The 14,305-nt window shown below is 44.4% G+C and overlaps 1 protein-coding gene across 3 annotated transcripts in view; it reads right to left on the bottom strand.

Moving 5' to 3' along the window:
- Positions 1-1,022: 1,022 nt before the first annotated feature.
- wasf1 (WASP family member 1) overlaps positions 1,023-14,305 on the bottom strand; it is a 98,429-nt gene continuing 85,146 nt past the window's right edge. For 2 of the 3 annotated variants that reach the window (XM_029114631.2, XM_029114632.2), the window contains 5 exons: positions 9,427-9,483; positions 8,256-8,428; positions 6,794-6,970; positions 3,503-4,053; positions 1,023-3,139 (listed from right to left, as the gene is read on the bottom strand). In XM_029114631.2, coding sequence (XP_028970464.1) covers positions 2,979-3,139; positions 3,503-4,053; positions 6,794-6,970; positions 8,256-8,428; positions 9,427-9,483 — 1,119 coding nt within the window. In that variant the 3' untranslated portion in view covers positions 1,023-2,978. The remainder of the gene's footprint in view (positions 3,140-3,502; positions 4,054-6,793; positions 6,971-8,255; positions 8,429-9,426; positions 9,484-14,305) is intronic. The other variant, XM_029114633.2, reaches the window with a different exon arrangement.

Genomic DNA, 14,305 nt, shown 5'->3' with positions numbered 1-14,305 from the left:
TAGCTGCATCATTGCAAGACTGGGTTTAAATCCTGCTTGCAGATTAACCCAGCGCTCACATGCATTCCTAGTGGTGAAGAAGGATTACAGTCTAGACTTCCTGGTTGTGCGAGCGGTGTGATAAGAGCCAGAACGGCATCAGATGGTAAGGCTTCTCGACATCAACTGTCCCGTGTCTACATGGAGTTACTGCAATGAAGCAGGGCCTTAGTCACAAATTGGATATTATGAACTGAGGTGAAAATAAAAAATTTAATATCGTTCTTTGCATGATATAATCTACAAAAATGGTTTACCTGTGACTATGAAATGTATTTGCTGTTAATCCTGGCAGACCTCAAGCTGATGTATTTAAAACAGTTTCTGTCATTTGTAGCTCGGACACAATGACTGAAATCCTGCAACCTGGCTGTGTGTGTGTGTACTGTACGTTTGTTGGAAAAATAAGTGTCTCCAGGAGATGTTAGAGTGGTCACAGATGGAGAAGAACAGTGGGGGGAAAAACAAGAGCAGAGAAACACAAATGGAGGAACTGCTGGAGCGAGGAAGAGAACTGATACAGCTCTTCTGGTCCCATATACACCAAAGCGAGAAATGGAGTTCAGGAGTTCACAAAGGTAATTTAGTCCTGAAAAGCTGTGTGATTCTGTAAGAGTGAAGAGGGCATTGCATTGTTTCCCTGACACAGTTCTCTGAACCATAGATTATTTGTCTGCGATAGCGACACTGAAGGGGGCTGGTGAGGGGAGGACAGCTCACAATAACAGATGGAATGAAAATGTGTTCGATACCGTTCTAATTCTATCCAGAGTTGTAAACATTGCTTTGCATACAAAGCTCAGATTTTCACCACTAGAGATGGAAACAAGCTCATAAGCCCTTTGCTACAATACTATAAAACAGAGGTCATGGACCAGAGCTAACGATGTTCACACAGGGAGGCTGGGATTGAAGGCTATAGAAGGAATGACTATCCTTACATTTGTCAACCATATAAATAATAAAACACACAACAGCAACTCCTGAAACATAACATTAGCTTTTATTAATTGAAGCAAACTGTTAGTCAACAGTTACATAAGTTACATGTTATACAGCATTAGGGATCCATTCAATCAAACCCGCAATGCAGTATTTACACAGTAGCTCTTTTTTTTTTTTTTCAGTGGTTGTAATAACTCACAGACTGGTCTTGGGTACTGTATAAAAACCTACAACTACAGCTGGGCACCCCTCTCACAGGTATGTTTTCACTTTTCAGAATTAGCATGTGAGCATGGGATGAAAATTGTGAAGACAGCGTAAAACATTGCAATGACGGGTTTGAATGAATCCTAGCTTTGATTATTATTAGTTTTGTTTTAAACCAGGGTATGCTTCGTCCTTTCCCGCTCCCCAAACATAGAAACAGCTAGATCATACAAGCGCAGGCAAAAGTAGTAACAGCACAATACATTCATTAACTCAACGATACACCTGTACAAACAATAAGGCAAGTAGAAGAACAAACAAAAGAACGAACAGAGAAAGAGAGAAAAGGACGGCAGACATCTTCAAAGGGAGCCGTGAAGGCAGATTAATCCTTATTTTTCAGCAATGGCCCTGCCTGGCAGCAGGAACACAGGTCATTGACGTTCATTTATTGAAATTCTTCATAGTAACTGTTAAAAGTCAAACGAGGTAAGGCTTCTCATTAGCACATTGAGAGGGGGACCCTGGGATATAAGCTGCCTTTGATATCGGTTCGATAAAGTGGTTGCTATTGGTCAGACACTACTAATTATTGGTTTCTATTGGTCAGACACTGGTTAAGTGGTTCCTATTGGTCAGACACTGTGGTCATTTTCTTTTATTGGTCAGACACTGTGGAAAAGTGGTTCTTAATGATCTGACACTATGGTTAAGTGGTTCCTATTGGTCAGACAATACTTTAAAGAGGTTCCTATTGGTCAGACACTAATCTAGTTGTGTATACCATAAAGTTCCATATTTCACTGACATGTCTATGTTTGCCAAGATGCATTAGGGGGCTGTTTTAGGACATATACTCAGATACCTCCCCATACACATTTATCCAAACTTTGGATAGACACGCTGAATGTAGATTAGCTCACATCACTAAATAACTTCCTTCTAATGTCTCACTGCTGTCCTTCATCTTCTCTTCATCATCATCACAATCATACAACAATCATCACATAACATCATCACAATCTTTAACTTGTTCTGAGGTGATAAGTTAATCCTGATAAAATGAAAACAACGAACAACACTGGTTCAGCCCCTCAGCAAATAGCCACAGCTGACTACTATTTAGGATGGCTACCATCTTTCAAGTGGTTCATATTGGCAACAAGTGGCTCATTTAAAAACTGCATCTTTTTTATGTTAGGAAATGAAACTACCAGTACAGATATAAAAATACCGAATTCCTTCACCTCCACTTTGGCCCACCAGGGGGCAGGATAATATGAGAACTAAGGACAGAAGCGTCATGCCACCTTGTTATATTAATACACAACAGCGAGGAACAAACAGGAAATAAAAAAACAAGTGGTTCTTAATCAACAGTTTCTAAAAGGTTACTGATAAAACTTGGAAAAACTGTTCTTTTTCATTTATGAAACAACCGTACACAAGGGGGATTTCATCCAACTGAAGGATGAAGGAGCAAGAGAAAATGAGAGCAATGGAACGATATGTAGTCTTGTAGAAAATGAGTACAAAAACATCTACTGACAAGAACAGGCCAAACAGACGTGACGTTTTTCCTCCAAACATTACAACCTCCATAGAAAACACTAAATGAGAGAGAGAGAGAGAAGAGATGAGAGAGAGAGAAAAAGGTAGAGCAGTGTAGGACAGAGGAGGGAGTAAAACAGAACTGACAGAGAATAGCAGCGGGAATTACGGATTTCTGACATCTCTGAAGGGGGTATAGCCGAACCACAGTTTTGACCTCTGCCCTGCCCCCCCCCTCACTCTATCCAGTCTCCCTCATCAAACTCAGACTCATCCTCGGAGTCTGAGTACTCGACGGCAATGCGTCGGGACAGGATTGTAGCCACGTCGTTCCCAACCCGCTCGTGTTTGGCCGCCTCCTGCTCTCTCTGCTCCTCAACCTTTCGGAGCTGGATACCTGGGGGCAGTAGGAGAGACAGAGAGGTCATGTAAAGTCTAGCCACTGCTATCTTGGATGTTTTCCACATTGATGCCAGAGACAGAGGATTTGTGGAATGAAGCACCTTTTCAATGTTAATGAACAGTGAACAGGCACACTGAGATTCAGATCAAGACACACAATACAAATGTCTTATTTGGAGGCTTCTGTTTAATTTTCACAAAACTAGCAATCTACTGTATATTATCGTCAGCCAAAATGGATTGAAAAAAATCAGGAATATATTGAGATCTATATTTTGGGCCACATTGCTCCACCCTAAGTAAGATGATAGCCTATTAATCGCCAGAAATCCCAGCTGTTGAACTAGGGCTGACCTACCTTTGCGAATTGCCTCCAACAGGACGCTGCGTGCGTCGCTGATGGGTGGCAGGCAGGCAGCATGTTTCTTCCCGCTTGAATGAGAGAGCGGGGATGCCACAGCTCCGGACAGGAAGGAAGGCGGGGGGGGTGGGCCTGGCGGGCAGGGGGAGGAGCTCCGTGCGCCTGGGAGGGGCAGAGGAGGTGGAGGAGGTGGAGGGGGCAGCAAGGTGCAATCTAATTGGCCGGGGGGCGGGCCCTTGTCCAGGACCTGCTGGAGGCGGGCTGGGGAGGACAGGTGGAGGGGAGGGGCCACAGGGGGAGGGGCCGGGTGGAGGACGCCCGGGGCGATCTGGAGGGTGGGGGGCGGGGGGATGGCCGGGGGCTGCTGCTGGATGGGTAGGGGAGGGATGGGGGGAGGAGGGGTGCCCCGCTGGCCAGAGCCAGACATGGACGGCAAGGGGGGAGGCGGAGGTGGCAAGGGGGGAGGAGGAGGGGGAGGGGTGTTGGAGCTGAAGCCGTGTGTCTGTGCAGGAGACTGAGGTCTGCTGTCTGAGAAACCTGAACTGGAGCTGTAGAAAATCAAAGAAAAAGGGAGAGAGAGAGTTAGAGAAGTACTGTTCATTGAAAGCTAATTTAGAGAGGCACCAATTATAATCAGTTGGGAGAAAAGAGATGGGCTGGGAGAGAGCAAGAGATGCAAGGAAATCTAGTAGAGGTAAAAGGAAGATGGAGAATCTAGAAACAATTATTAGACTTGTTGTTCACCTTATGCTTAATAAACCAATAAGTAGACATTTTCACTTAAGCTTGGTTAACCCAAATCCATATGACATTGGTCAGATGCTAGTTTCTAGGTCAGTGTGTTTAGGGAATAGATCTGAACCAGGAGCTCCACGCCTCTCCGTTGTGAGTGAAGGGCATTCAAAAGATGCTAACCAGATGAATGAGTTTAAAGCACCGGAACTACCATTGCTTGTTATCACATGCATCCATTGGACTGTGACAGATTTACAGGAAGCAGGTACAGTGGGGAGAACAAGTATTTGATACACTGCCGATTTTGCAGGTTTTCCTACTTACAAAGCATGTAGAGGTCTGTCATTTTTATCATAGGTACTTTTCAACTGTGAGTGACGAAATCTAAAACAAGAATCCAGAAAAATCACATTATATGATTTTTTTTATAATTAATTAGCATTTTATTGCATGACATAAGTATTTGATCACCTACCAACCAGTAAGAATTCCGGCTCTCACAGACCTGTTAGTTTTTCTTTAAGAAGCCCTCCTGTTCTCCACTCATTACCTGTATTAACTGCACCTGTTTGAACTCGTTACCTGTATAAAAGAGACCTGTCCACACACTCAAACAGACTCCAACCACTCCACAATGGCCAAGACCAGAGAGCTGTGTAAGGACATCAGGGATAAAATTGTAGACCTGCACAAGGCTGGGATGGGCTACAGGACAATAGGCAAGCAGCTTGGTGAGAAGGCAACAACTGTTGGCGCAATTAATAGAAAATGGAAGAAGTTCAATATGACGGTCAATCTCCCTCGGTCTGGGGCTCCATGCAAGATCTCACCCCGTGGGGCATCAATGATCATAAGAAAGGTGAGGGATCAGCCCAGAACTACATGGCAGGACCTGGTCAATGATCTGAAGAGAGCTGGGACCACAGTCTCAAAGAAAACCATTAGTAGCACATTACGCCGTCATGGATTAAAATCCTGCAGCGCATGCAAGGTCCCCTTGCTCAAGCCAGCGCATGTCCTGGCCCATCTGAAGTTTTCCAATGACCATCTGGATGACCCAGAGGAGGAATGGGAGAAGGTCATGTGGTCTGATGAGACAAAAACTCCACTTGCCGTGTTTGGAGGAAGAAGAAGGATGAGTACAACCCCAAGAACACCATCCCAACCGTAAAGAATGAAGGTGGAAACATCATTCTTTGGGGATGCTTTTTTGCAAAGGGGACAGGACGACTGCATCGTATTGAGGGGAGGATGGATGGGGCCATGTATTGCAAGATCTTGGCCAACAACCTCCTTCCCTCAGTAAGAGCATTGATGATGGGTCGTGGCTGGGTCTTCCAGCATGACAATGACCCAAAACACACAGCCAGGGCAACTAAGGAGTGGCTCCGTAAGAAGCATCTCAAGGACCTGGAGTGGCCTAGCCATTCTCCAGACCTGAACCCAATAGAAAATCTTTGGAGGGAGCTGAAAGTCTGTATTGGCCAGCGACAGCCCCGAAACCTGAAGGATCTGGAGAAGGTCTGTATGGAGGAGTGGATCAAAATCCCTGCTGCAGTGTGTGCAAACCTGGTCAAGAACTACAGGAAACGTATAATCTCTGTAATTGGAAACAAAGGTTTCTGTACCAAATATTAAGTTCTTCTTTTCTGATGTATCAAATACTTGTCATGCAATAAAATGCACATAAATTACTTACTTGATTTTCTGGATTTTTGTTTTAGATTCCGTCACTCACAGTTGAAGTGTACCTATGATAAAAATTACAGACTTCTACATGCTTTGTAAGTGGCAAAACCTGCAAAATCGGCAGTGTATCAAATACTTGTTCTCCCCACTGTATGTTCATGTAGTCTGTCCACAAGGGAATAACATTAACTCAAATTAATGTCTGGAGCCATTCAAAAGTATACATGCCTCGGCTGACAGCAAAGGTCAACACGAGGGATGAGTACTACAGTCGCACTCCGAGGAAGAGGAGACCGAGGACTTTGTAAACAGGGACACGTAGTTCTTGCTCTTGCTTTCACTGACTGTGTAACTGTCATGCTGTTGAGCATTGCATTATCTAACCCATGTTGACTTGTCCAGACGCTGTGTGAATCTAGATGAATCATTTAAGAGCAGCCTATACATCGAGAGGTGAAAGAAAAAAGAAAATTGCACAAAGCGCAAAATGAGACAAAAAAGGCAAGAGAGAGGGAAAAACTTGATAGAAAGAACTTCACCGCAAGAGCCATTACAAATCAATGGCACATTTGTCCTCAGTCGCTGTGTCTTTATTCCCTCTCTGTTGTCTCATTCCTCCCGAGACCCTCCTGAGAAGCAGAGAGGGCTCTGTTCACTCTACAGGGAAAATGACTGCATTGTCCTGCGCCAGCCTAAACAACTTATCGATCCATCTACCTCACTCCATCCACTCCTCTCACCATGCCACTCGTATGCATTTCTTCAACCTTCCCAGTGGAGAACTCCAGGTTATGGTGAGCAAACCCTCAGCCTCAGGGAGGGGGGGGGGGGTTGGAGAGATGTCTACTTGTGCTCACAACCCACCTGATCATAGAGGGGGGTTTGATGTCGCCCAGTGGGTGCATGGGGGGCGGTGGTGGGGGGTCGTGGGGTCGTGTGTACATTCTGTCCCCGGGTCTGTTCAGCAGCTCATTCATCTGGCTGTAGGGCAGCGCTGCCAGAGAGAATGGCCCGTCCATCCCGTCCAGGTACAGGGGTGCTCTGAGAGTGGAGGAAGGGTTAGTGTTATGCATCCCGTCCAGGTACAGGGGTGCTCTGAGAGTGGAGGAAGGGTTAGTGTTATGCATCCCGTCCAGGTACAGGGGTGCTCTGAGAGTGGAGTAAGGGTTAGTGTTATGCATCCCGTCCAGGTACAGGGGTGCTCTGAGAGTGGAGGAAGGGTTAGTGTTATGCATCCCGTCCAGGTACAGGGGTGCTCTGAGAGTGGAGGAAGGGTTAGTGTTATGCATCCCGTCCAGGTACAGGGGTGCTCTGAGAGTGGAGGAAGGGTTAGTGTTATGCATCCCGTCCAGGTACAGGGCTTTCGGAATGCATTCAGACCCCTTCATTTTCTCCACATCTGACAGACAGTCAGACTACCTCTGACCGACAAGGTAACGCTCACTACTGGCTGATGCCATTGCTACAGTGAAGCATGGATGTAGGATCGTCATGCTAAGAGGATGCTTCTCATCAGCAAGGACTGGGAAACGGGTCAGGATTAAGGAAAGGATGAACAGAGTAAAATAATCAGAGGTTCTTGAAGAAGTCCTGTACATCCTGGATCAAGTTCTCAGATTGGAATCAAGATTAATCTTTCAGCACAACAATGACCAGAAGCACACAGCCAAGACAACATTGGAGTGGCTTTGGAACAAGCCGGTGAATGTCCTCGAGTGGCCAAGCTAAAGCCTGGACTGAACCCCATTTAATATCTGTGGGGGGACCTGAAGATTGCATTTCATCGACATTCTCAAACCAATCTGACAGAGCTTGAGAGGATAAACAACAAAGAATGTGAGAAACTGCACAAATCCAGGCGTGCAAAGCTGGTAGAGGCATTTATAAAAATAACCAAAGCTGTGATCGCTGCAAAAGCGGTTCTATAAAGCACAGAATAAACATCTGAATAGTTATGTACATGAGATTTCAGTTTTTTATTTTAAATAAATTGGCACACATTTCTTTTTATGGGATATGGTGTGCAGATTGGGGACAAAGAAATACATGTAATCACTTATCAATTATGTCTACAACACAACTAAACATTGTGACTTTGGGAAGGCACTTCATATAGAACCTCTGAGAGAGAAAGTGGGAAAGAGTTCCAGCGTTTGCGACTCCTCTCCATGTACTGTCAGGCTGAGGGATGGGAGGGGCTGGGTTAGTGTTACACAAGTGCAGGGGGGACACAGTGAAAAGGGCTGTGACACAAATGCTCCACACAGACTAGTGTTGAGGTTTAAAATCATTCCACAACACTCCATAACCAGATACACACACTTACCCAGACCTGTCGTGGTAGGCAGCTGAACCGTTGGGCTCCCTGTGTTTCAAGGCTTCCTCTGGGTCTTCTTCAGCAAGCTCCGCCCCCAGGGCCAGTTTCTGCCACTCCTTCTTCCGGTCGTGAGGTGCCCGCGGTACCTTTTCAGCCTCCAGAGTGCGGTCGTTTCCCCTCACCTGGAAGACAAGAGGAGAGAGGAAGGAGGGACCGAGGGACCGAGGGAAAGGAGAGGGCAAGATGCCAGTGAGAAAGACAAATGGACAAAGGGAGAAACTAGAGTTTTCATCACTACCAGACAGAAACATGGCACATCCACGACATTTTCAACAAATGAATTTGACCAGTCATGTCTGCTCTGACAGCAAGGAGATGTAAAGTCTAGCCTACATATTTCACATTGAAAAACAGAGACAGAGGGTGGGTGGTAATACTGGAGGTGGGAGAGAAAAGTGTAAAAAGATTGAAAGAGACAGACATTTCTGACACAAAAACTGAAAGCGTGTCATTGAGGCTACACACACATCAACGCCATAGAGAAGCCTCTAATTTTCACCGGAGAGGTTGGCAATATGGCTTGTTTACATAAGTATAGTAGGCTTAGCCTACACATTCAGAATAAGAGGTTCAGGCCATATAAAGAAACAGGACATGCAGACTGCAGAATATATGACCTACAAAGTTGAAGGCAGATCTCTGAGGAGAACAGCTTCAGGACTGACTGACGGGCTACAACAAAACAATGCTGACATTTCAGCTGAATGAGCATGGACATGACAGGGAATACTATATTTACAGTACAATAGATAAAACTCCTCAAAGTCATACCCACATTACTGTATTTTAACAATTAGTGAACGTTTGCCCATAACTCACCTAAGCCTCCCCAGCTAGTTCTTATAAGTAGAGCAGTGACAACCTGACATTCGACATTTACAATGCATTCAAACATTAACACGTTCTCCTAAGGTCTCACACCAGTTACAAAAAAATCCTGTTTATTCCTGGTTCGTACATGTGGATCTGTTTAAATGTAAAAGATGCAAATCTCAACTCATTTATGGTTTTTCCATACCGATTTAAAAAGGTATGTGGTCATAATCAGTACAAAGTACACATGTTTAGCGCCAGGTGTAAACGGGGCTAAAGACACAGCATTTATAATAAGATCACATACCTGGCCTGGGAGGTCTAAGTACCTATAGACCTGATCATACATGCGGGGGTCCTGCAACTACAAGAACAAAATGACAAGAGAAGCACCGGGGGGGGCGCAAATTAGGAACACAGCAAACGTAACACCACTGGCTGCTGAGCGCGGCCAAAACTAGACGGCAGCAGCAGAGCATTGAAACAGATGAGGAAGCAAAACGCGGTGGAACATGAAATGACACGACACAGCTGGAATCCACAGAGGTTGAGGTCGGACCACAGAGTGCAAAAACATCAGTTTTAGCAAAGTGCATGCGCTCCACACACACACGCACACACACAGCATCATAAAAACAAACACTCACAGAAAACTGAGGATTTCACACCTAGAAAGACAAAGAATAAACAGTACAATACAAGAATTCCCCATAAAAGAAAACTTGAACAGACAAAAAGCCCAAAGTAAGCACTGCATGCATAACAAAGTACTGTGTGATACATCAACCAAGTGGTTAAGCACAACCAAGTGGTTAAGCACAATGCAGTGAACACAAGGCGCCACTTGCCCTGTGCCACCTGGGACTAAACTGGAAGGTTCTAGGAGACAGCTTTTGTTAGCCAGGCAGTGAGCACTCCTTCCCAGTCCCTCTAAACACACACGCCTAGCTAGTTGACAATCAACAAGACCCCACACAGAAAAATAAATTGATGTAGCTACACTGTTGCTATGAAGCACATCACGGTAATGTGCTAAAACAATAATGAGGTCAAACACTTTAAGATGCAGCTGCAAATAGCTCATCGCTAATTAGGCAAAAGTATTGTTTAAACCATCTTAATGTAACATCCTATATATGTGATCATGATGATTACAAAGCTTTGAACTAGAACAACTGTTGTGGAAAATGCATTGGATGAATATACAGTAACATCTGGAGTTGTGAGGCTTAGCATGTCTAGATCACATGGCAGGATTGGAATGGGGCAGCATTTACAAAGTAACTCAAATTGTGGTTGTTTTTCAATAATTGTAATTGTGACTATTTGGTTCACCTGTGAAAAAGATCTGATCTCAAAAGCATTGATGTAATTGGTCAAAAGTTTAAAACAAATATTAAAATGATGCTGCCAGTGGAAATGATAACACATGCACACGGCCCTGGTTTGAAGTGGATGACATTTTCGTTGACCCCTAATACCATTAAATTTACTGAGTGGCCTCAAAGCCAGAAACACTGCCTCATGTATCAATCGTGCGTATGCACAAATATGGGCATAAACCTGAGTATGCCGGTTCTGACGCAAACATAGGCATTAATCAATGTTGAGTGTGTGTATCCCTATCCAAATCTCAGCCCATGCGTATGAACAGCCTAGCGGTTAAACTGGAGAAGTACCATGTTATTTCGGAAAAGCTGGTAGAGGAATGTGAGCTGAAACACATGGGAACAATCTTATCAATAGAAATATGAATAGCCTACGGGAATGCCCAAGCTGTTTCCTGCAACATCGTAGGTCTATAAGCTACAGATGTAGCAAGCATCAAAACCCTACAGCCTGTAGCTGATCCAAAAACTGTTAGGACTAATAAGTTGTAAAACGCACAGTGGTGTTTTTATATGTAAAGAATTGGTGGGGCACAAACCATTTGAAAATATAGGATACATACCAGTAAAGCTACAAAACTCCCTCTTGCTACTGATGTGTTTATTTAACACATCAACAAACACTGTGGCTCCACAAAAACACTTTTAACGACAGAGCGGCTTGCTTCTACCAGGTGTGGTAGTACACATACTGGAGAGAGACAGAGAGAGAGACCTTCTTGTGTAATTGCTCTTTTTCTCTCTCACACACATGTAAAATGACCACGGTCACATTTTCAAACTTAAATTAGGAATGCAACCATGCTCAGAACCCAACACCACTAAAGGCCACAACGAAGCAAAATACTTTTTAAGGATACAGACCCATTCTATGACAACAACCTTAATAGATGAGCATCGACACACTGACACAGTCACCATCTATATCAATCGATCCAGCACAAAAATATGACCAATGCACAGACCAGCACCACAAAGGCAGGATGATAAAATATGCTTTCATTCACCAAGGCTGAGGGCTCACTTGAAGAGAAAGGTAGCACGGCGGTTCTTGCTCTGGGAAAACTTTTCGATGACTTTGGGAATTAAGTCATGTAGCTGCTGAATCTGCTGGCTTTCGATGGACAACATGACCAATGTGTTGATTCGCGGATGTCCCATGGTATTGCGACTGAAGTGAAGTACAGAGTTTCCTAGAGGCCATAGTTTCACCGCACAGTCAAGCCCAGATGTAGGAGAATGACAGGACAAATTGTGGGAAGAGTGAGCTGTCAACCAGGTTGGCAGCGATCAGGTGGTCACTTTGTGAAAACCTCTGCTCCACCTGGGAGATGACTGTGTCGCATGCCTCCATCACCTGCCCTGTGTTGGTTACTCGTTGGCCTGGCTCATCTGTTCCATCGTGAACGGTGGCAGCCCATTCATTAGTTTGCTTTCGCATATTCTGGAAATTCTCCTTGAAACAGGTGAGCACACTGCTAATCCCAGATGCATCGATGCTCCATTTTTGCAGAATGTTGTATAAAACATCAACTTCTGTCATAAGGAAGAAAGAAATTCCAGCAGCTGCAGAAAGGCTCGGTCCCGGAGGTTTTTTGACAGGCTGTATGCCTCACTTATGGTGGCCTCATCCCATCCTGGTTGTGTGCGTATGTCCTCCATACACAGGAGCAGCGCAGCGCGGTTTTCCCAAACTGCATTGACAGTTCTACTTCGTACAGCAGGTGGCCTTGGAGTGCATCTCTGTGTTGCCTCAGCAAGTGCCGCAACTCGTTTTGGGGAGCCAGTGAAAAAGGTGGCAAAAGCAGTTAAATCTGCAAAAAACACCTTCAGGTTGCTCATCCTTGCTGAAAAAAGTTGCTGCAAGGTCGGGTTCAGCTGGTGAGATTAGCAGTGAACAAACTGGGCATGTGGGTATGTCTCGAAGCGATCAGCTTTTCTCCCAGCTTCAGTGGTTCCAGCACACACTTGATGCTATTAGAGGCCAAGTCCAGTTTTATCTTTGACTTCCACAAACTCCAAAAACCTCTCTGTCACTGTATTGTCAGGTAACTTGTATCGCAACACAACCACCATTTGTGATTTACAGGAGACATCAGTTGTCTCATCTGCCTGTATGACAACAAATGATGTCTCGTCCACTTGCTTGACTATCTCCTCTCTGTACACTTCATAACTACAGTCTAACAGTTTGTTTTGTACAGTGCTAGATGTCCCTTTGAAGATGGGCTAAACGTCATAGTGCCTCTGAAGTTTCAAATCGCCCTCACACACAGTCTTGAAAATGCATCTGAATATTCCAGGTTTCAGGGAGTCCACCGACTCGTCGTGTCCCTGCAGTGCGGTTTCACATTTTCCACACAGTTTAATACATGTTATGATCCGACTGAGAACGTACCTGTTTTCCTCCACCTGTTTGTTATGCTGCTCAATGGAGCACCTGTATGCACTGTCAACTTGGGCTGTGACATTTACCCTTCCAAGTAAGTCCAATTTCACAGCATTGTCCAGATGACTCCCGCTGCTCTCATGTTTTGCAATCCTCTCAGAAAGATGTTTCAAATCTTTGTAACCCGTCTAGGACTTCTCCACTCAGATCTCCCCAGTGATGCCAGCCATTGGGAGAAACATCTGTCACACTATTTGACTGCTTGTCGGGCTACTTGATACGTTTCTAAAAAGGGCATGTTTTTAGATTCTATATCAGATAATATTATGTGAATTTCACATTATGTTAAATGTATTGTCTTCTACGTTTTTGCTGGCCTGATCATTGGGCGGAGACCGTAAGCTCATTCACATACGCAGAAGTATAGTATGGGTCTGATTTATCAAAGGAAGCATGAGCAGGCAATGTGTGGCATATGCCAGTTTGATAAATCCAAATAATTTTGTGCGCACGCAAACCATAGGATTTCCACATACGCCAGAATAGTAAGCAAGACAGATACATGAGTCTCCTGGGGCTTAAACCCCGGGAAAGGCCTAGGGACACCCTTGGAAGCCTACTGTATTTGTTTGTAACAACTACTCTTCACTTATTACTGGGGAAAATGTACGTGCCAATTCCTGCGATGGCATAAATTGTAAAGGACACCAGCTTACACCACCCCTTGCGCTGCCATGCCTATTGTCCACATGGTGTCGCTATAGCAAGAGCTATACTGTAACATTTTAAAAAGCTCACATCCCTCCTCACCCCATATGATGTAAGGCTGTGAAAACTTAAACTTTACTCACTGGAAACTTCACATGGAATGCATCATGAAAACCCTTTAGCCGGTAAGTGGCCTTTTTGTCTTTTCACATTTAAAAAGGCACATTGAAACAATTAGCTGGACAAATGGCTTGTATGGTATTTCTATTTACATAGCTTCAGTGCTAGCAAGCATATTTATGAATAGTTATAAAGTGATTAGCGATCACTATAATTAACGAATGTGGCTAATAATAATAAGATAATTATTTTAAAAGCAACCTCTCATGCTAAGTTTTTAAAGTGTAATGTTATGTTTATTTGGGTCCGAGCTCTCACACTGTGTGTGTCTTTCTCTCTTTAACGTGTCTGTCCAACATTTGAGGAGTTCCAGATGTATGTAGCCGCAGGACAGTAGTGGTGGGCAAAAGTTGGGGAGGGATCTTCACTGAACAAGCACATTTACAAGAAAGTATCTCATATTAGGAATACTCCTGCCTGGATATTAAGGATTCATAGGTTGATACTGTTTACTTTGTTTGTCATTAATTGGCACTGATTGTGCAACCCAAAGACACATTGTGACACACTGGGAATAGACT

Source organism: Esox lucius, chromosome 18 (assembly GCF_011004845.1).
Source record: "Esox lucius isolate fEsoLuc1 chromosome 18, fEsoLuc1.pri, whole genome shotgun sequence".
NCBI classification, from domain to species: Eukaryota; Metazoa; Chordata; class Actinopteri; order Esociformes; family Esocidae; genus Esox; species Esox lucius.
This window is presented reverse-complemented; position numbering and strand designations above follow the sequence as displayed.